Here is a 22,153-nt window from a genome sequence, read left to right on the forward strand (position 1 = left end):
GGAAGGGAGAGAGAAAATCCCAAGCCGGCTCCACACTGTCAGTGCAGAGCCCGACATGGGGCTCGATCTGATGAACCATGAGATCATGACCTGAGCTGAACTCACGAGTTGGATGCTCAACTGACTGAGCCACCCAGGTGCCTCATTATTGCTTACTGAAGCAAAGATTTTTTTTTTATTTGAGAGACAGAGAGCGAGCGAGCACATGAGCAGGGAGGGGACGGGGTGGGGGGAGAGACAGAGAGAGAGAGAGAGAGAGAGAGAGAGAGAGAGAGAGAGAGAGAATTCCAAGCAAGCTCTGTGCTGTCAGTACCTGCAGAGCTCGAACTCACCAAATGTGAGATTAGGACCTGAACCGGCATGCAGAGTCAGAGGCTTAACTGACTGAGCCCCGCAGGGGCCCTGAGGGGAGCTTTTGAAGCACTTGGAGCAGGGGGAGGGAGGAACAGTCTGCAAAGGAGACCTTCTGGGAGTGATGGGAGTGTTCGGTATCCTGCCTGAGGCTGGGGCTGGGTGGCTGTTTACACCTGTTAAAACTCATCACTTTAAATAGACACCGCTTACTGTATGTAAATTCTACCTCTTCAAAACGGATTTTTTTTAAATGGCAGTTTTTATTTTTAAGTTTATTTATTTATTTAATTTTTTGAGAGAGAGAGAGAGAGAGAGAGAGAGAGAGAGAGAGAGAGAGAGAGAGAGACAGAATGCAAGCAGGGGAGGGGCAGAGAGAGAGGGAGACCAGAATCCAAAGTAGCTCCAGGCTCTGAGCTGTCAGCACAGAGCGTGACATGAGGCTCGAACCCACAAACTGTGAGATCATCACCTGAGCTGAAGCTGGACCCCCAAATGACTGAGTCACCCAGGCACCCTGGCAGTTTTTAGAGACAAAATGAGAGAAAACTGAAATAATCCGATATTGAAGATGCCTGGATTCTTCAAGTAGAGGTTCTAACACAAGACAAACAGACAAAGTGTTCAGAAATAAAACATGTTTAAAAAAAAAAAGTGCCTACAATACAGCTTGGAAAGGCACACTATCTCCCAGGAAAAAGTGACAAAAAATGATGAACGTAAAAACTTAGAGTTTTAGGGGCGCCTGGGTGGCTCGGTCGGTTGAGCATCCGACTTCGGCTCAGGTCATGATCTTGTGGTTCCTGGGTTTAAGCCCCGTGTCGGGCTCTGTGCTGACAGCTCAGAACCTGGAGCCTGCTTCAGATTCTGTCTCCCTCTCTCTCTGACCCTCCCCCATTCATGCTCTGTCTCTCTCTGTCTCAAAAATAAATAAACATTACAAAAATTAAAAAAAAAAAAACTTATGTGTTTTAGGCAGAATAATGGCCACCCCAAAGATGCTCACATCCTAGGCAAAAGGGATTCTGCAGATATGGTTAAGGTTATGGGCCTCGAGATAAGGAGATGATCCTAGCAGGATAATCTAATCACAGGTCCTTAAAAACAGAAATTTCTTTGGCTGAAGTCAGAGAGATGCAGGAAGAGAGTGTGAGAGATTCAGAGCAGGAGAGGTACCCCAGCGGCTGCTGGCCGGGAGACGGGAGGGGCCAGGAGCCAAGGAGGGCAGGCGACCCCTTGACGTTGAGAACAACTGGCCGACAGCTAGCAAGCAAATGGGAGTTTCGATTCTACAACCGCATGGAACTGAACTCTGCCAACTACCTGAATAGGACTGGAAGCACATTCTCCCCCAGGGCCCCAGACAGGTGCTCAGGCTGAGAGACACCTCGATTTTGGCTTCGTGGGACCCAGCGCAGAGGAACCACTTCAATCTACTGGGCTCCTGACTTACAGAACTGAGATAGCAAATGTTTATTAAGCCACTAGGTGTGTGGTAAATTGCTCCTGCGGCCATAGAAAAGGAAGACACCTGGCTAAAAACTTCTTTTTAGAAACCAGGAGCTTTGCAATAGGTTGGTAAGAAAGCCAGCTATGTCAACTTAACTCATTTTAAAGATGGAGAAGTCAATAGAAAAGGAATGTTGGTGATAAAAAAAAACATACAGAAAAAGATGAAATTACAAAGGCTTGCTCTCCAGTTACTGGAGAAAATGAATCCAGAAAACACGCATCATCTACAAAATTATGAGAAACAAGGAGATAACTTAAAATGGACGCCAGAATGGGGTGCCTGGATGGCGCAGTCAGTTAAGCATCTGATCTCAGCTCAGGTCATGATCTCACGGTTCGTGGGTTCGAGCCCCGCGTCGGGCTCTGTGCTGACAGCTGGGAGCCTGGAGCCTGCTTTGGATTCTGTGTGTCTCTCTCTGCCCCTCCCCTGCTCATGCTCTCTCTCGCACGTGCTCTCTCTCTCTCTCAAAAATAAATAAACCTTAAGAGAGAAAAAGAAAAAAATGGAGGCCAGAACTATCAGCAATCATAATAAATTTAACTGAATTAAACTCTCCTATTAAAATACAAAGACTCTAATTTCAAAATCTATACGGGATACAAACGCAATCTCTTCAGAAATGTAAAAAGTATAAGGAATAACAAAATGAGATAAGGAAAGGTAAAAGGTACAAATTTTAGGAAAGAAGATGAAGTGATTCTTTAACGATGATATAACTATGGAAAACAGTATAGTTCATTGAAAATTTTTAGAAAAAAAATACGAGTTCAATGAAACAGTGCCTATGTATGGGGCATCTGGGGGGCTCAGTCAATTAAGCACCTGACTCCTAATTTCAGCTCATGTCATAATCCCAGGGTTTTGAGATGAAGCCCTGAGTTGGGCTCCACATCGAGCGTGAAGCGTGCTTAAAGTTCTCTCTTTCCCTCTTATGCCCCCCCCACTTGTGTGCGCGCGCTCTCTCTCTCTCTCTCTCTCTCTCTCAAATAATAATAAAAAACAAAGTCCCTATCCATCTACCAGGTTTCTCAAAATTCAACCAACATTTGCTGCTGGCGTTCATTGCCAGGCACCGTGCAAAGAATATTCCATTTATCATTTAATGTAATTTTCACAACAACCTTATGAACAAGTACTGTTATTTTCCTGATTTTACAGATGAAAAAGATTGAGGCTTAACACAGGAGCTTGTGAATAAAAACTCTATAAAAAAAGCACAGAGCTGGTATGGTTAAAACCACAAAATACTGAAGGGGCTCTGACCCCAGAGATCTGATTCACTGGACAGAACAGCACATGCCTCTGAATGGGAAGACTCAACACTAAAGATGTGCGTCCCCCGTTAACTGATTTAGCAAATGAACGCAGTTCCGATCCGATTTAGGGGGAAGGAGGCTGGAAACAGACAAGACAACTCTAAGGTTTTATGGGAGGTTAGTTGAGGACCGTCATGAGCCGTTTAAAAGGAATAACAATGAGACAGCCCTCGCAGAGCCTGATAGAAAAAAGTTCTAAAAAGTTGCAGTAATTCCCATACTCTGACACTGACGATGGAGTGGTCTATTTACACAATGAAGGCATTGTGACCTCAACATGCGCACTAGATTATTCACTAGATGGTGCGGGGCAGCTTGTTAATTATTCAAGGGAGAATTAAGTTAGACAAACACCACACACCACACGTCAGAGTAAATTCTCCATGGGTCAAAGTTAAAGGTAAACCACGAACACGTTAAAAATACAGCTGACCTTGGGGCGCCTGGGTGGCTCAGTCGGTTAAGCATCCGATTTTGGCTCAGGTCATGATCTCACGGTTCGTGAGTTCGAGCCCCACATTGGGCTCTGTGCTGACAGCTCAGAGCCTGGGTCCTGCTTCAGACTCAGTGTCTCCCTCTCCCTCTGCCCTTCGCCTGCTCATGCTCTGCCTCTCTCTGTCTCTCTCAAAAATAAATAAACATTAAACAAAAATTTGTTTTAAAATACAGCTGACCCTTGGGGCACCTGGGGGGCTTAGTTGGTTGAGCGTCCCACTTCGGCTCAGGTCATGATCTCGCGGTCCGTTGGTTCGAGCCCCGCGTCAGACTCTGTGCTGATGGCTCGGAGCCTGGAGCCTGCTTCGGATTCTGTGTCTCCCTCTCCCTCTCTCTCTCTCCCTCTCTCTCTCTGCCCCTCCCCAACTCATGCTCTGTCTCTATCTCAAGAATAAATAAACGTTAAAAAAAAATTAAAAAGAAAATACAGCTGACCCTTGAACAACTCGGGGGTTAGGGACACTGACCCTCTCCTCATCCCCCTGCCTACAGTCAAAAATCGGCATACAACTTCTCACTCCCCAAACACTTAACCAATGGACCCTTACCCATAACATAAACAGTCAATTACACATATTTTATACGTCCTATGTATTATATACTGTCTTCTCATAATAAAGTAAGCTAGAGGAAAGAAATGCTATTAAAAAAATCGTAAGGGAGGGTGCCTGGATGCCTTAGTCAGTTAAGCATCTGGTTCTTAATTTCAGCTGGTTCTTGATTTCATGGTCTGGGATCAAGCCCCACATTGGACTCTGTGCTGCTTTGGGATTCTCTCTCCATCTCCCTCTGTCCCTTCCCTGCTCATGCATGTGTGTGCACACATGTGTGTTCTCTCTCTCTAAAAAAAAAAAAAAGAAAAGGAAAGAAAATCATAAGAAAAAAATACATTTACATTACAGTGCCACACTGCAAAAATCCACATGTAAGTCGACCCACATAGTTCAAACCCATGTTGTTCAAGAGTCAACTGTACTAGAAAATAGCATTTTTTTTTTGAAAAAAGGAAACTTCCTCATTTTGATGGAGGTGTGGGAAAGAGGGTGGGCTTCAGGACTGCTTTGGATGGCAAATCAGTACTGAATTTCAGAAATGCAATTTGACCAAAGAAATTCAATGCCTTTGATGTGCCTCCTGGCCCAGAAATTCCACCCCAACAAATGTGTCCAGTCTACACAGAGATGTGTAATTTGACATTTTCCACAGTTCCTTTTTTATCATAGTGAATGATTAGAAACAAGTTGCAGACAGCCAGAAAGATCTTTCTAAAATGTAATCATGGGGGCGCCTGGGTGGTGCAGTCGGTTAAGCGTCCGACTTCAGCCAGGTCACGATCTCGCGGTCCGTGAGTTCGAGCCCCGCGTCGGGCTCTGGGCTGATGGCTCAGAGCCTGGAGCCTGCTTCCGATTCTGTGTCTCCCTCTCTCTCTGCCCCTCCCCCGTTCATGCTCTCTCTCTCTCTCTCTCTCTCTGTCCCAAAAATAAATAAAAGTTGAAAGAAAAAAAAAATTAAAAAAAAATAAAAAAATAAAAAAAATAAAATGTAATCATGATGGTGAACGGATAAGGAAGATACGGTGCGTGTGTGTGTGTGTGTGTGCACACACACACATACATACACAAATGGAATATTACTCAGCCATCAAAAAGAGTGAAATCTTGTGGGGCACCTGGGTGGCTCAGTCGGTTAAGCGTCCAACTTCAGCTCAGGTCATGATCTCATGGTTCATGGGTTCAAGCCCCACATCAGGCTCTGTGCTGACAGCTCAGAGCCTGGAGCCTGCTTCGGATTCTGTGTCTCTCTGTCCCTCTTCCACTCACACTCTCTGACTCTCTCTCAAAATAAGTAAACATTAAATAAATGAACATAAACTGAAATAAATGAACATAAAATGAAATAAGTGAAAATAAACATTAAATAAATAAACATTAAAAAAAGAATGCAATCTTGCCATTAGCAACAACATGGATGGAACTGGAGTGTATTATGCTAAGTGAAATAAGTCAGTCAGAGAAAGACAGATACCATATGATTTCACTCACGCATGGAATTTAAGAAACACCACCGATGAACACAGAAGAAAAGGAAAACTAAGATAAAAACAGAGAGGGAGGCAAACCATAAGTGACTCTTAAATCCAGAAAACAAACTGAAGGTTGCTCAAGGGGTGTTGGGTGGGGGGGATGGGCTAGACAGATGATGGGCATCGAGGAGGGCACTTGTTGGGACGCGCACTGGGTGTTGTATGTAAGCGATGAATCACTAAATCCTATTCCTGAAACCATTATTACACTATATGTTAACGAGTCTGGATTTAAATAAAATTAAAAAATAAATAAATAAAAGAGGGTGTAATCATGATGGCCTCACTTGTGAAAACCTCCCACTTTCTCCAAACGAAGTCCCAGTTCCTTAGTGAACCGAGAAGTTTTCCAAGACCTGCTTAAGCTCCCCGCTGTATCCTTGCTGCCATTACCAGCCTCTCTCCCCCACCGGCCCCTCCCCACACTCCCGACGTCAGCATCCAGGCGTGGCCAGCCGGCCTGCACACAATCCCACGTACTTGACGTGCGGCTCTTCGGATGCCCGTGTGCATCTCAAGACCATCTCACGTTCGCGTAGGTCCTGAAGGCAGGTCCTCGGACCAACCCACGGATGCGCGCAGCTTGGAGTCAGGTCACGTAAGGCAAAACTAAAGCGCTTCCTAAAATCACAGGCCAGAGAATCACCGTCTACCACTTAACAGCCCTGAAGGGCTGGGCAATTCCCTAACCTCTTCTGTGCCTTGCTTTCTTCGCCGCTAAAGTGAGGGTAATAATTACACCTCTTCGTGGGGACATTGTTGGAATTAAGCGAGCTAACCCGCCACATAGGCACCTGGCACAAACGACGTCCTCAGTATTAGCCGTTGCTGCTCTTGCGGGAAAACCAGATGTCTCAAAGAAGACATACTTGGATGGCAGCAGACAGAGCTTCCGCAAATGGAGAAGCGAACACAGCAGTGAGGAAAACACCCAAAGCGCTCCAAACCCGCCCCGTTTCCTTGGTTTCCGTCTATGAAAAATGGGAGAATGGGGCGACCCAGCTGCGGAAGCATCACAAACCCCAAAGAAAGTCGCAGGCCTCCCGGGAAGGCCTTTGAGAACAAGGATAACCGTATCGACTGTCAACACGTTCCCAGTGGAAAGCTAAGAAGGTCAAAACTGTAGTTCCCCTGGCTTAGCTTTATAAGCTGTAATTTTTATTTTCCTAATTAAAAAATAAAATAAAATAAAGCTTTAGAACATCCACTCCCTGTGTAAATTCAGAGCCCAGGCCACGGGAAACCACAGAGGCAGAAATATTTATCTTCTCCAGGCGGGTTTGGCAGGCTTTGCTCGAGGGATCTGAAATATAGCTGCGTTCGCCTTCCCCTCCGTTGTCAACAAGGGAGCATCCCCAAACCACAAAGGACAGTGGTTATAAAGGGATGAACTGGAAGCTGAGGTATGCTGCAGTCCTGTTTGGAAATGGAGGGAATGGACGGAGTCAGAAGTGGTGGGAGGGAGGAAACTATAAACTTCGCACTAGACAGCCAGGAACACGCCAGAACCTGCCAGCAGTGTGAATTATAAAGGAAAATTGCATAGCGACCACAGAGGGAGGGAGGGAGGGAGGGAGGGACAGAGAGAGAGAGAGGAAGTGGGGAGGAGGCCTGGAACAGGTGCGTGCAGGCTCATTCTTCCATGCTGAAGAGACACGAGTGGGGTCTTTCTGCAGGAAAGGGCACATGAGCTCTGCTCAGGGAGTCAGGGGAGGAGGGCACCACCAGCAAAGGCAGGCGGACTGATGGATGAGCAGGCTTGGAATGAATACGAGGCCCGGACCTCCTGGAGCTTACATGGTATTGCCCCTTCCAATAAAATGAACGGTGGTAGACCGGGGCGGGGCGGGGGGTTCCTGGGTGACTCAGGTGGCTGCGTGTCCGACTCTTGATTTCTGCTCAGGTCATGATCTCACAGCTTGTGGGTTCGAGCCCCGCATCTGGGCTCTGTGCTGACAGTTCAGAGCCTGGAGCCTGTTTCTCATTCTGTGCCTCCCTCTCTCTCTGCCCCTCCCCTGTTTGCGCTTGCTCTCTCTCTCTCTCTCTCTCTCTCTCTCTCTCTCTCTCCCTCTCAAAAATAAATAAATAAATAAATAAATAAATCATAAACATTAAACATAAATAAATAAAAATAAAAAATTTAGAAAAGGAGAAAATGGCTGGGATTTTCAGACCTTGAAAGGGACCCTTCGGACTCTCTGATCTAGTGGTTCCCAAACTCGGATGCTCCCTCCCCAGTCACTTGGGGTGCTTGCTAAAAACGCTGGTGGCAGATTCATAGAGACGGAAAGTCGAATCGAGGTGCTGGGGGCTGGGGGGGGCCAGTAGGGGGATATGGGGAGTTAGCACTTAACGGGTACAGAGTGTATGTTGGGGGAGATGAAGCGGTTCTGGAGGTGGGTGGTGGGGCTGGTCACACAACGGCATCAGTGTAGTTTAAGGCCGCTAAACCGTACCCTTAGAAATGGTTAAAGAGGTAATTTTTAAAATTGAAGTGCGGCTGACATACGACATTCTAGCTGCTTCCGGAGTGCATCAGAGTGGGCTGATATTTTTACATGTTACAAAACGAGGCCCACGATGGGCATCAGCACCGTCGGTCACCACGCCAAGTTACGAACGACGATGGACTCTGTTCCCTGTTCATCCCTGTGGCTTGTTTATTTTATAGCTGGAAGTTTGCACCTCTTCATCCCTTTCACCTATTTTGTCATGCATGTTTTACCACACACACACCAAAAGGTATCTGGCAGAGCCGAAAACGTTTTAGTGACTAAGCCCCACCCCTCAGCGTCTGCCACGCGGGGCCCAGAAATCTGCAATTACGTAGCACCACAAGTGGTTCTGATGAAAGCGCGTCACCTACACTCGAATAAGAAAATTAGTACAAGGGGAGCGTGGACGTGAGTGGCAGCTTCCCGAAGGCCAGGCACGACCAGCAGCTCCACGTGGCTGGAACGTCCCACTCAAGGCAAAGCAAGAAAGTGGTTAGGGATAAGGCCGGGAGCCAGGAAGGGGGATGGCCCCTGCTAAGTCTGGTTGGCCTTGTGAACGAGTGTAAATATCTGGGTGATGGGGAACCTCTGGGGTATTCGCAACATTGGAAGGAAAGAATCAGATTTGTGCCTTGGCTGGTCTAGTCCAAGAGCTGTGGAATGGGTAGGTTCGAAGGGACTGAGGGGGAAGCGAATCGGGAGGCTGTTGGAAGGGTGAGTTCAGGACCTGGAGAGGATGGTGGGAGGGAAGGAGCTGGAATGGAGACAGATTTTGGTGGATATGACTGGCATAGCCGGTGGTTAACGACATATAAGGGAAGAACGAGAGACAGGCAAGAAGGACTCCAGGCTTGCAGTTTGGGGAACTGGACAGCAATCCCATTAGCCAAGAGAGGACACACAGAAGGAGTAGCCATCGTGATCTCGTTGTGTTCTGGGGACAGAAGAACCTGGTAGGATGTGTCACCCCAGTCTGACAACTCTATAGCCTTCCCGGCATGACAACCACACTCCCTTTTGAGTGTCTCAAATCTCTCTCTTTCCTTCGCTTACAGAATCACAGGAGATTGGAGTGGGGAGAAGGTTCCAGTAACGCTGAGCCCAATACCCTTCTTGTACAGTTGGGAGGTGCAGACATGTTAACTGACTTGCGTACGATCCTTACTACCTTGTTAATATATTTAAGGTCATCCTAGCTTCAAATAAAAACAATTAAAAATCAAACATACATATAACCGCTTCTTTCCATCAACTTGACTACCAATCTTTACTCGTTCTTCAGTCGTCAAATACCCACTTCCTTCTGACTGGGAATTCGTTTCTTAAATCTCTGCAATGATTACTTCTCTACCCTTTCAGTGATCCTACCCTAACATTAACTGGAAAAGACTCTTGTCCATCTAAATAGTATTTCCTCAGTCCACATAGCTTCTCCTTGGCTTTCTATGAGATCTGCAACTCTCCTTAAACCCTATACTGCCTTGGTCTTTACAGCTGTGGTCCTTCCTTGTGTCCCCTCCTTCCTCTTCTCATTACTCCTTCTCCTGCATTACCCACTTCTTGTGACACCCCCCCCCCTTCCTCTAGATCACCAAGCTTCAGTCATGAGCCCAGAACCCCTCTCTCTTCAGTTAGTTACTCTGGGGTCATTCAGAAGAAACCACGGGGTTCACTTCCAGGCCCGACAGTAGTCCACGTGGAAAAGTTCTTTCTGCGCATGTCCTAAGTGGGATGTGCCAGTTCTCTTGGCCCGCATTGCTAGAGGCATGGTGCCTTCTCATAGAGAAGTAATCCACATTCCTCAGGGGCTCACTGGGCTGGTCCCCAGTTGGAAAGGACATTGATAAATGAGCGTGTTCTGAAAACAGCAATGAGGTTGGTAAGGGATCTAAAAACAACACATGAAAACCACTGGAAAACGCTAAGAGTGATGAGCCCGGGAAAGGCTGCACTCTTGTGATCCAGCTTTCTTCAAATTTGTGAAAACCCGTCACGTGGGATGGGGCATAGATGTGGGTTTTTGTGGGTTGTTTTCCTGTTTCAGAAATCCAAAATTTGAAGGAGGTATATTTAGCTCAACAGGGGCAAAAAAATCTTGCCTATAACTCCTGAGGTTCAACAGAAGGATGAGCTGTCTCTCAATGCAGGGAGCTCTGTCTGTTGCTGAAGGTGCTGAGGAAGAAATACCTGCTCTGAGCTGGAGACCAGCCATATTGAGATCCCTTTTCCTAGAACACTCTAGGGATTGCCCCCTTGGTAAACAGGCTGTCAGTGCCACAGACTTCACGTATGTGACAGGGACTCAGCTGTCCTGTCTAATTACTCGAGTCTGTCATTGGTCCTGCTGCTCTTCTAGACTCCTGGACGAAAAATCTCAGGGTGCCTTTGATTCCTTGCTCTCTTTAGGTCCGTACCCTCGGCTTCCGGAAGGTGTCTCTGGTTTACTCCTAATTCTCCATTTCCACTGACACCATTCCACCCCAGACTTGCCAAATCACATGTGGATAGAAGTCATTAGATTTTTAAGTAGGAATGGGCCCTGGAGAGATCGAGTTCAGCCTGCTCCTTTCATAGGTAAGGAGAATGAGACGCAGAAAAATTAAAGACTTGTCTATGGTCACACAGTTCAAAGTGGCGGTTCTAGGCTCCAAGATGCAGAGTGCCATATTCTTTCCACTGCTCCTTCCCACAGCGGCTCCAGGATTTCTCCTTATAATCACGTGGGCCACCCTGATACATTTCAAGTAAATTGGTTTTATAGAGGTTGGCCATGACTTAACCATGGAATGACTGATTGATCTGTACAAGGTTGTCATGGTCCTTGGTCAAATCATACGTGTTAATCTAGATCTAGGAATTACCCCCAATCTCTTAATTGTAACAGACCACTGGGTCTGCTTTGAGTTAACACACACTGGTTCTTTTATGTGCTTCTCACAGATAATGCCCAAGTAGAACTGCTGAATTGTGAAATAAAGAAGACTTCCAGCCAGCTCGAGCTCTCTAGAGTCTGAAAATTCAGGTCATTTGGATTTGAAATGTATCGTTGCATTCCAATAAGTACAAAAATTACATAGATCACGTTAACTGGCTATGCCCTGATTACACCCATAAAAGGCTCTGGACTCACGATGGTTCTTTGGTTGCTCTTCTGGGCTCTTCTAGCTCCTGGGCTTGTTTCAGCCACGGTAATTTAGCTTCCACTGGGCTTTTTTCTAAGAAAAAGGGAACACAAACAACAAGCTTAAAGCGGCTGGATACATGATCGTTATTTGCGAAAGGTTTCATCAATAAAGCAGTCACGCTTTTCGAATGCAAAGCGGAGTCTTTTATCACAGGACCTGAAGCGGCTTCTGGAGTGAACCCAACATTTCTGTCGTGTATTGTTTTCATTAACACATTATCCCAGTGCAACCAGATGATCCCATAGCACAGTTGGAAGATGTTCTCCAAGCGAGCATAAAAATGCCTTTTATATAAAAAAAAAAATGCCTTCTATAAACCAATACCAATCTCTGTTGTTTACACATTAAAGTTCTTACTTCAACCGTTATCAGCTTGCTCTCTTTTGCCACAAATCCCCCTTGCCCAAGAATAAAGAGATCAATGGAGAAAATCAAATAACGTAGATGTTTAGAAAACTGGGAGGAGGTTTTACTCAAACTTTTATTGGTGTAGTTGTCGCGGGAGCTGATTGCCGATTACACCCATCACGCGGGAGCAAGATGCGTGCTCCTGTCTGCGCTTTTAAGCCTCGTAAGACATGAAGAAAGGAACACACTAGGTTATGAAATGAGAAAGGAAACTTTGGGCTGCTTCAGGGAAATCACAGACCCTGAGGCGGTGACTGTGAAAGAACCTCAGGAGTTATAGGCAAGATTTTTTTGCCCCTGTTGAGCTAAATATACCTCCTAATCAAGTGCACAAGGCAGGAGGAAAGACTTCACCGACGACGTTAGACGGCCATTACTTGCACCTCATGGGGCAACCACGTGGCTTTCCTGAAGGGCGGACAGAGTAAATAAGTATTTGTGAAACGGTTGACTATAAGGCTCTATGTATGGATAATGAACTCAGAAATAATGAAGGAGAATTGTACCATCCTTTCCAAAAGACTAAGGAAGACTTCTTGGGACCAACCAGTGAGGATAATCCTTTTTCCATTTCCAGAAAGGAAATACTTGTCATAAGGGTTGGTAATACCTCACTCAAGTACATGGAAATAACCATGTATGGAAAGGAATGTGTATCCGAGAGATGATGCCAAGACTTCCTGCCCGTGGATGCTACCCATTTCTGCTCATTCCTGGGGAACAAATAGGAATAATAGAAGAAATTCAAAAAGCATCCAGAGATCTGCATTGGGAGCCGAAAGTCTTCATCTACTCCACGGTAGGCAGGCACCAGGACACGTGATAAAGATGATGTTGCCCCTCCCTCAAGAGACATACACTCCAGGGGAAGGTACGTACAAAATACTGTGGGGGAAAAAAGAATGAGAACCCTGGGGGAAATTTCCTCCTCCTCTTTCTCTTTATCCTTCTCCTTTTCTTTTCCCCTTTCTCTTTCTCCTCATCCTCCTTCTTTTTCTTCAAAGCAGGGATTCCATCAGATTATTCCGTGTCCAGCGAGAAATGTTGGTGTAAGCCCAGACAGATAGGAGCCACTCTAAACGTACTGAGTCGATAAGCACTCAGCTTCCCCCCAGATCAATTTATCAAGTGGGTCCAGCTTCTTTACCTGGTGGACAGTCTAACTGCCATCTGTCGGTAAGACGGTTTTCCTAAGACGGTTAAGTTGAAATGTAAATCCTGCGATATTCGAATGAGAGCTGGAAAACACCTCTTGATTTAACTTTAACATGCACCACAAACTTACCTTTCGGTTTGTAGCACGGGATGGGGATGATACATTCTTCTTTGATGTGTAACTTCAGCTGTGGGTTGCAGCCACCAACGTGCTGCCCGCGGTGGTTGATACACAGAACGACGCGGTAACGTAACCCTCGGCCACAAGTCACCGTGCACTTCAAAGAAGAAACGAGAAGCCAGTGAAACTCTTGTCCACGAGGAGATCCACAAAGGCATTAATGACTCAAGCCAAGGAGAGCCCCTGATCTACGTGAGTATTAAACACAAAAGACCATTAGACAAACAGTAGGTAAAGAAGGGGATAGAAGCTGGCTTTCCCCGATTCTTATGTTTCAGGGCCCCTCCCTCTGCAAGGTCTCCATCCAGTTCTCAACCTGAGAAGTATTTCAGATGAGGCCACAGCACAAGAAAAACTGAAATGACCCGAAAATTTTCTGTTCGATATGAAAGAGACTTGATATAGGTTTTCTCAAATTTGATTAAATTTGTAATGACATTATCCAAAACAACTTGAGAACATGGGAAAAAGAAACTTTTTTAAACTATTAGTTAAAAAATCAAATTCTGATCAGTCACACTAAAGGATTTTCTTCCCATTCTGTCTACAGAAATCGATCTTGCAAAACTGTGATCACATGAAGAGGTCATCATAGAGTATTCAGCCACAAAGCTCAGGAAAAATACTGTAGAAATATCAAGCAGTTAAAATTAATAAAAACATTTTGCAAGGCATCTGGGTGGCTCAGTCGGTTAAGTCTCCGACTTTGGCTCAGGTCAGGGTCTCACGGCTCATGGGTTTGAGCCCCGCGTCGGGCTCTGTGCTGACAGCTCGGAGCCTGGAGCCTGCTTCGGATTCTGGGTCTCCCTCTCTCTGTACCCACACCCCACCCCCCGACCTGGCTCATGCTGTCTCACTCTCTCAAAAATAAATATATTAAAGAAATTTTCTAAATAAACGTTTTGCTATTTTGTCTGAATTTTCATGGTTTGTGCTGTGTTTTTTTCCTTGAATTATTTATTTATGATTTGGAAGGTTCTCTTACTGACAAATGGAGTATTTTCCTGTCATGAAAGTCTCGGATATCATTTCAATTTATGTACATATGTGTATAAGTATGTGGTTTTTTTAATTAATAGACTTTATTTTTTAGGACCATTTTATGTTTAGAGAAAACCTGAGCAGACAGTCCAGAGTTCTGCTTTGCCCCCACTCACCCCCATAGTCTCCCTTATTACTGACATCTTGTGTGAGTGTGGTACAATTATTACAACGGAGGAACCAATGCTGCTGTATTGTTTTAACTAAAGTTCAGAGTTCACGTTGGGGGTCACTGTCAGTTTTTTAAAATTTTGCAATTGCTTCGCTTATTCTGAGTAAAAATTCACTGAGGTGCCTGATATTTGTATTTTGCATCCTTTCTTCTTCAAAGTGCAAACTGTATACACTTCAGGCCTCCCCAATTCTGGGATCCACCCGAGGGAGGGGCTGAAAGTCCTAGGACACCCACTATGAACAGGTGCGGCCCGCGGGGGTTATCGTACTCATGTCCCAACGCACCTTCAGGTCAGTAGCCTCACTCCCATTCGACAGATGAGCAAATAGCCCACCACCAAAGGACCTTGCTCAAGGTCACACAGTTCCCAAGGGGCATAGGGGATCCATCCTGGAGCCTCTCGTTGCCAAAACCATGACTTTGCCACCGACACATCGAGCTCAAGGACTCTTTCTTAAGTCTGTAGATGTTTCCTACACGGTCACAGACAAGTTTCACAGGATAGGAAGGCCTTTTGTAACATACTCACTTCTCCAAAAAGGGAAGGTATCATCAGAGACCAAACAGACGGTTACCAGAGGGGCGGTGGGGGGAGGGGATGGATGAAATAAGGAAAAGGGAGTAAGTGATGTGGAACCACTGAACCACGATACTGTACAACTGCAACTAATATAACACTATGTTAACTCTACTGGAGTTTTTAAAAATAGGGAGTTAAAAAAAAAAGGCTATCAGGAAACCTATCTGATTTCCTCTTGCCATTGAACAAATATTCTAATGAACTGAGTGAGGTTTGAGATTAGACCCTATTTCTGGGAAATCGATTCCCCTACCCCAAGATTTATCAACTTGAAATATATGTGACTGTCAGAGGCTGTTGCGTATCGGCCAAGAAAGAAACAAGAACTCTGCCCAAAGAGAAAGAAAACAGTACGATGGATGATAAGGTATAACCACACCAGGACTGGTCAATCCAAAGGAGTATTGTCTCCTCTCACATAGCACCCCCTTCCCCCCCGGGAAGCTGGACACTTACCCTAATAATGCTGTCGGTATTTGCAATTTCCAGAACTCTTTGGAGGAGGAATATATCCTTAATGATAATGAATTCTCGTTACTGAGAATGTATTTGATGTTTGCAAACAAATGAAAAGTATTAAGAGCCGAGAAAGGTAAATGAGATGATTCGGTTAGCAACCCCCCTTTTGATACCGTGAGTGACGATAAAGTCACGATATTGATGAGGATGTGGGGTCGTGGTATGAAAGCTCTAAAGCCAACACAAAACATACGGATGGGACTCTTCTAAGAGCTGAAAATGAGCTCTGCAGGTTATAGAGGTAAAAATGTTGATTTCTGATGATAGATCACAGCGTGACTTTTGGCACATAGGTCAGGAGTTCAAGAGCGGAATGGCCTTGCTGTAAGAAGGTCTGAACCCATTCTGGGAATGGACAATTTTTTAAGCCACCCACCCTCATTTTCTGGATTGATTCCAACTGAAAGAGACAGGAAACCATCAAAACCCTAGAGGAGAAAACAGGAAAAGACCTCTCTGACCTTAGCTGTAGCAATTTCTTACTTGACACATCCCCAAAGGCAAGGGAATTAAAAGCAAAAATGAACTATTGGGACCTCATGAAGATAAAAAGCTTCTGCACTGCAAAGGAAACAATCAACAAAACTAAAAGGCAACCAACGGAATGGGAAAAGATGTTTGCAAATGACATGTCGGACAAAGGGGTAGTATCCAAAATCTATAAAGAACTCACCAAACTCCACACCCGAAAAACAAATAATCCAGTAAAGAAATGGGCAGAAGACATAAATAGACACTTCTCTAAAGAAGACATCCAGATGGCCAACAGGCACATGAAAAGATGCTCAACGTCGCTCATCAGGGAAACACAAATCAAAACCACACTCAGATACCACCTCACGCCAATCAAAGTGGCTAAAATGAACAAATCAGGAGACTATAGATGCTGGAGAGGATGTGGAGAAACGGGAACCCTCTTGCACTGTTGGTGGGAATGCAAACTGGTGCAGCCGGTCTGGAAAACAGTGTGGAGGTTCCTCAAAAAATTAAACGTAGATCTACCCTATGACCCAGCAATAGCACTGCTAGGAATTTACCCAAGGGATACAGGACTGCTGATGCGTAAGGGGCACTCGTACCCCAATGTTTCTAGCAGCACTTTCAACAATAGCCAAATGATGGAAAGAGCCTAAATGTCCATCAACTGACAAATGGATAAAGAAGATGTGGTTTATATACACAATGGAATACTACATGGCAATGAGAAAGAATGAAATATGGCCTTTTGTAGCAATGTGGATGGAACTGGAGAGTGTTATGCTAAGTGAAATAAGTCACACAGAAAAGGACAGATACCTTATGTTTTCACTCTTATGTGGATCTTGAGAAACTTAACAGAAGACCATGGGGGAGGGGAAGGAAAAAAAAAAGTTAAGGAGGGAGCCAAACCATAAGAGACTCTTAAAGACTGAGAATAAACTGAGGGTTGATGGAGGGTGGGAGGGAGGGGAGGGTGGGTGATGGACATTGAGGAAGGCACCTGTTGGGATGAGCACTGGGTGTGGTATGGAAACTAATTTGACAATAAATTTTATATTTAAAAAATTTACTTTTTATGTGTAATAAGTGTTTACCAAAATTTGAAATATATTTATATTGTTGTGATAATAACAATCCAGGGAAGGGGGAACATTCCTAATACTTAGAGCCTATGGCCACAGGAAATTGAAATAAATTAATTTCAAATAAAATATAACGATTTCAATTGCTATACATATATTCTCGGGAAAAAGTAGAATAGCGTAATCAATAAAAGACTACGGCATAAAGGTACAGTATGCTGGGATAAATTTCTGTGGGGAGAGTGGATTCAGAACGTGAGCTCAAGGGGGAAAAATGCAAACTATCCACAAACTGTTCAAGAAGGACCTCTTTGTGTGCTTTTTAAGGGAAAGATGGCAAAGAGAAATCATCATGGCATTTACATTCTGCTGAACACATTTTTTTCTTTAAATGCTGTAACACTTTTATTTTAAAATGTCAGCATTCACATGTTAGAAATGACACTCTTTGATACTTTTTACTTAAACTTACAATCAAGACTTTTAGGTGTCAACCTAAATAGAGGTGACGGGGTATTTAACTTTGCGAGCACCTTTTAGGGGGTATGTGACAAAAGGATCGATAGCCCCTAGTCAATGTTCGTTCAAATCTGAGGTTTCAATGAAAGTGTCCTGTCCTTAGGGTGCCTGGGTGGCTTAGTCGGTTACGAGTCAGACCCTTGATTTCGGCTCAGGTCTTGATCTCAGGGTCGTGAGTTCAAGCCCTGCACTGGGCTCTGCGCCGGGCAGGGAGACTGCTTAAAAAAAAAAACAACTGTATCTCAATAAATTAAGAAAATAAAATAAGATAAAAATGAAAAGCAAAGTGTCCGGTCTGGAATCTTACCTGAGACCACTCCATGGCAATCCACTTGGGGCAGTCGAACAGGTTGCAGGTCTGCATGACCTTGGGTTTGGGCGCGTACATGCACTTCCACTCCTCTACCTGTAGTATCTCTCCGTGCATGGACTCCTCCACACACACGAAGCTCCGCCTCTGAATCCCGCCCCCGCAGGACACCGAGCACGCAGTCCAAGGGTTATGTTCCCAGCTCAAAAGCGAACAAATAAAAACACATTATTTATTTGTCATTGGCTTGTCTGTTTCAAGCTTGCAAACGCGACAGCGAAAAGTACTTCCGGAAGCGTTCCTTGAGCTGTCTCTAGACCATCAATACTAAAGGACAATATTACTAGAGAACCGGAGAATCTCAAAGTCGGAAACTAGTCATCCAGGTATAAAAGGGGGACTCAAATTTCTGACCAACCACAAGGCCTGAGCTCCCTCTCTAATGGTCGGACGTCCCCAGTGACGGGAGACGTGGCCGTTTGAGGCAGTGTATTCCATCCGACTCTTTGACACATCTTCCTTATGGAGTTGAAGTCTGTTTTCCCGTAGCTCCCTGTAAAGGATCTAGTATCTGTCCCTCTTATATTTTGGACTGTTGCTACAGATACTACAGTTCCTTGCAAACTACTTAGAGCAAATTACAGGGTGGAAAACGGAAACACGTAACTCACCGAGGGAGAGGTTGGAAGTGGTCGTAGGGCATGATCTCTTTAAATCCGTCGCTACAAATGAAATCATGGTGACAGTGTCATTTCTAAATCAATCGACATATTAATTTAACCCATACAGATTTGACATCCCAAAAGACAGAGCCCTTTCAGACTGAAGACGAAACATGACAAGTGCTGTGAACCCTTCCCCAAAACTTCCCACCATCTTTTTTGGTTTTCGGGAACATCCCGGGCACACGCCATCTCCAGTTACACGCAACTACAGAAACCAGTGGTATGAGTTAGTCAAAGGGAAGAGTGTCTCTTTATTCGGATAAACCTACTTTTCATCATCTAAGAAGGTTATTTTGGTATGTTGAGGATATTAACATTTTATCATCTTAGTAGACTCTTTAGAAAGACATTTTGTTTCACAGAAGCTGTCCTTTGAAAAGGTCTCTATTCATAATTATGTTCACCTGGGATTCCAGGAAATGGGTAGTTCAGTGACAGGAAATGAAATCCACTGAGAATGCTTCCTTTTCCATTTGCACACTTCTGCCTCAGCCAGCTGGCAGCTGTCTGGGGGATTCTAGGACTTGATATTGTGGCTGTTATTTTAAGATACTGTAGGAAAGCCAGGAAACTTCCCCAGGCAGTCCAAGTCAGCAGGTACTAAATTATGCAACGGGATAGTTTATGCATCGCTTTTCTGCCTTGGCATTGAAACTTCTTACTTGCTTGAGCAATGCATTATTTATACTGAACTTAACGCAAACGCTTCGAAAGTCAGCACGGGGTAACGGGTGGCCCAGTTTAAAAGTGAAAACGGTGAGTTCAAGATTTTTATGACTGGCAGATGGACAAGACATCGTACTTGGATGGAGAGAGCTTCCCTGTTGTGTGTGTAGATGCTCACTGAGGGTCCTTACAGAGGGGTGCATATCAGGGCACATGCACGCACAGCCAGACAGGAGAGTGCAGGGCTGTGGGCGCTGGCGAGCCTCGTCCCCGCTGAGCGGGGCTACGAACGCGGGTAGCTGCCACCTGCGTGTGTTCAAGGTCGCACAGTGCAAATGTCACTCTGCAAAGATGGACTGGTCTTGGTGGCGGTTGGCTGATTTCTTTTTAGAGTAAACACTAAGGGCAATGACGCAGACCTCGAAGGGCAAGGATCCATGCCGCACTCCTTTAGTTTGGGCTTGGGTTTCACATTTTCGGGGTAGTAATGGCAGTAATGGTCAGGAACTACCCTCTTCAAGCGGATATCCACACATTCGGCCGAGTTGAGCTGATAGCCTAATGGGAAAAAGAAAAGGCACCTGTGGATATCGCACTGTGTCGTTTTCCCGCGGCAGTGATCCCTTGGCACAGTCTCTTCCTCCCCCAGAAGAAACTTAACTCCGTGGTTCTCATCCCTGACTATGCAGGGGGAACCGCTGGGAGCTTCTAGCACACAGCAGTGCCCGAGTCCTTACACGGTCCAACTGAGGCAGAAACATTGGGTGGCTCAGTCCGGGAAATGGGTTGGTTTGTGTGCTCTAATGATCTTCAGGTTCTTCTAAGATGATGAAGATGTGTGGCCGCGAGAGAGAGAGAGAGAGAGAGAGAGAGAGCACGCACAAGCAGGGGGAGGGTCAGAGAGAAGAAGAGACATAATCCCAAGCAGTCTCTGCAACATCAGTGCAGAGCCCGATGTGGGACTCGAACTCACAAACTGTGAGATCATGACCTGAGCTGAGATCAAGAGTCAGATGCTTAACCAACTGCACCACCCAGGCGCCCTGTCTTAGCACTTTTAACGGGAAAGTGGCAAGGGACTCCTTTACGGAATGCTCAGACCTCGGGGCGGAAGGTCACTTGCTGGCCAGTCTCCCCAATGTCCCCACAGCCCTGCGCCATGGGCCCCCTGTTTCCCCATACTCTGTTTTTACTATTCCCATCCTGACTCCCCAGAGACCCCTATTTCTTGTTTACGTGTTCTCAAATCCGCATGTGCCTTATGCAATGTTGCTTGTGTGTACCTGTTGTAACTAGATAGGTACTTTAAATCTTGTTCTATTGTCTACTTTTCTCACTCAGCACGACACTGTTAAGCACCACCCACATGCCCCGGCCGGTGCCTCCTTCCACCGCACAATATCCTGTTGCTTGGGGACACTGCGTTTTACTTGTTTGCTGTCCGGGGGCACCTGGGGCACCTCGGATGCCAACGAACTTCTCTAACTGGGGAAGTAAGCACTGTCCATACTGGGAGGAACAAAGCCCATCCCCTACACCGCCCCCTGCCTCAAAATCCTTCGGAGCAGAAGGGATGAAAACTCACTCTCGATTCTGTGAATTTCAAATTGCACAGTCTCTGAGGAAAGTGAGCGTTCCACATGGACGAGTGCCGTAGATTTAAAAAAAACAACTCACAAAATGATGCTTCTACTTCCTGAAAGACCTGATCCCAGGCTTCCTGTCACTACATAAGTGTCATGCTAAGTTTAAAAGGAAAAAAAAAAAAAAAAGGCAATTTTTCAAAAGCAGAATGAGCTCTTCAGGAAAAAAAAAAAAAAAAGGCTCAAAGCTAAGCTCTCAGCCTCAGCCAGTTGGTCTAAAGGTCTAAAAATACATTTAAGGGCCTGATTGCCGAGAGGAATCTGCTTTTATAAACCACTAGACAGCATTCCGCAAGCCATGGCTTGGACGTACACGGCGTGGGGAAGGACAGACTGGTATGCGTTATGAAAAGCAAGGTTGAAACCGCAAGAACGAAAATCCAAATGGAGTCAATAAAATGCTACTCGGGTGCCAATATCTGCCAGAAAGTCTACAATATCAGATGGCAGGGGCAATCAATCCAGTACTTTCTCCAGACTGATCTTCAGAGTCCCGCGTAGATGATTACAGGCCAGCCAGAAAAGCCCAGCATCCCGGTACCTTAGGGAGCAGAGAACTGACCTGCCTGATGACCCAACAACTCAGAAATGGCATTTACACAAATCATGGCGACTTGATTAGTAATGCAATTAAACTCTGGTAATGCTTTCCTTGTGGGTTTTATGTGTGTGTGTTTATTTCCTCCAAAACAAGTACAGAACGAGACTATACCTCCTCGAAGCAAGGGAACACCTCTGTTCTAAGTGGAAACATACTTCTAGGAGACAAAAAGCATACAATTTAAGGAGAGACAATTAATTTAATTTGAGGGAGGTACAGAGATAACTGAAAGCGAAGGAAATAAGGCAGGTTGCCTTCCTACGTTATGAACCAATGTATTGAAATTCTGCCTGTGTGCAGAAAATGGCAGGCCGTAGAGGGAACCCCAAGAGCAGCCCAAAGTTTCCCTTCTGTTCTTACAGCCACTGCTGTCTCTGGCGGACAGTTTCCCTGCCAGGTGCTCCCATTTATGGCTCCAGCAGGGCTGTCTTTCCTTCCGCACCTGAGTATGAGGCACATCTGTTTCCCTCCCAAGAATTTAACCAACTGACTAAGCCGAGTCCCATTCCCAATGTCCCTCCCAGAGTGAAAAAGCTCCTCTTTTTTCTCATGCGCCTGAATGAGAATGTCTCTCTGAGTGATCAGGTGGGAGAGGGGAGACATTAGAAAGAAAGAGATCTTTGTCCACTT

The 22,153-nt window shown here is 45.4% G+C and overlaps 1 protein-coding gene across 3 annotated transcripts in view; it reads right to left on the bottom strand.

Moving 5' to 3' along the window:
- The window catches only part of ADAMTSL3 (ADAMTS like 3), a 351,370-nt gene that overhangs the window by 117,235 nt on the left and 211,982 nt on the right, over nucleotides 1-22,153 (bottom strand). For all 3 annotated transcript variants that reach the window (XM_023254830.2, XM_045058725.1, XM_045058726.1), the window contains 5 exons: nucleotides 19,699-19,837; nucleotides 18,560-18,610; nucleotides 17,886-18,090; nucleotides 13,132-13,279; nucleotides 11,384-11,468 (listed from right to left, as the gene is read on the bottom strand). In XM_023254830.2, the coding sequence (XP_023110598.2) occupies nucleotides 11,384-11,468; nucleotides 13,132-13,279; nucleotides 17,886-18,090; nucleotides 18,560-18,610; nucleotides 19,699-19,837 (628 nt within the window). The remainder of the gene's footprint in view (nucleotides 1-11,383; nucleotides 11,469-13,131; nucleotides 13,280-17,885; nucleotides 18,091-18,559; nucleotides 18,611-19,698; nucleotides 19,838-22,153) is intronic.

Source organism: Felis catus, chromosome B3 (genome assembly GCF_018350175.1).
Source record: "Felis catus isolate Fca126 chromosome B3, F.catus_Fca126_mat1.0, whole genome shotgun sequence".
Lineage (NCBI taxonomy): Eukaryota > Metazoa > Chordata > Mammalia > Carnivora > Felidae > Felis > Felis catus.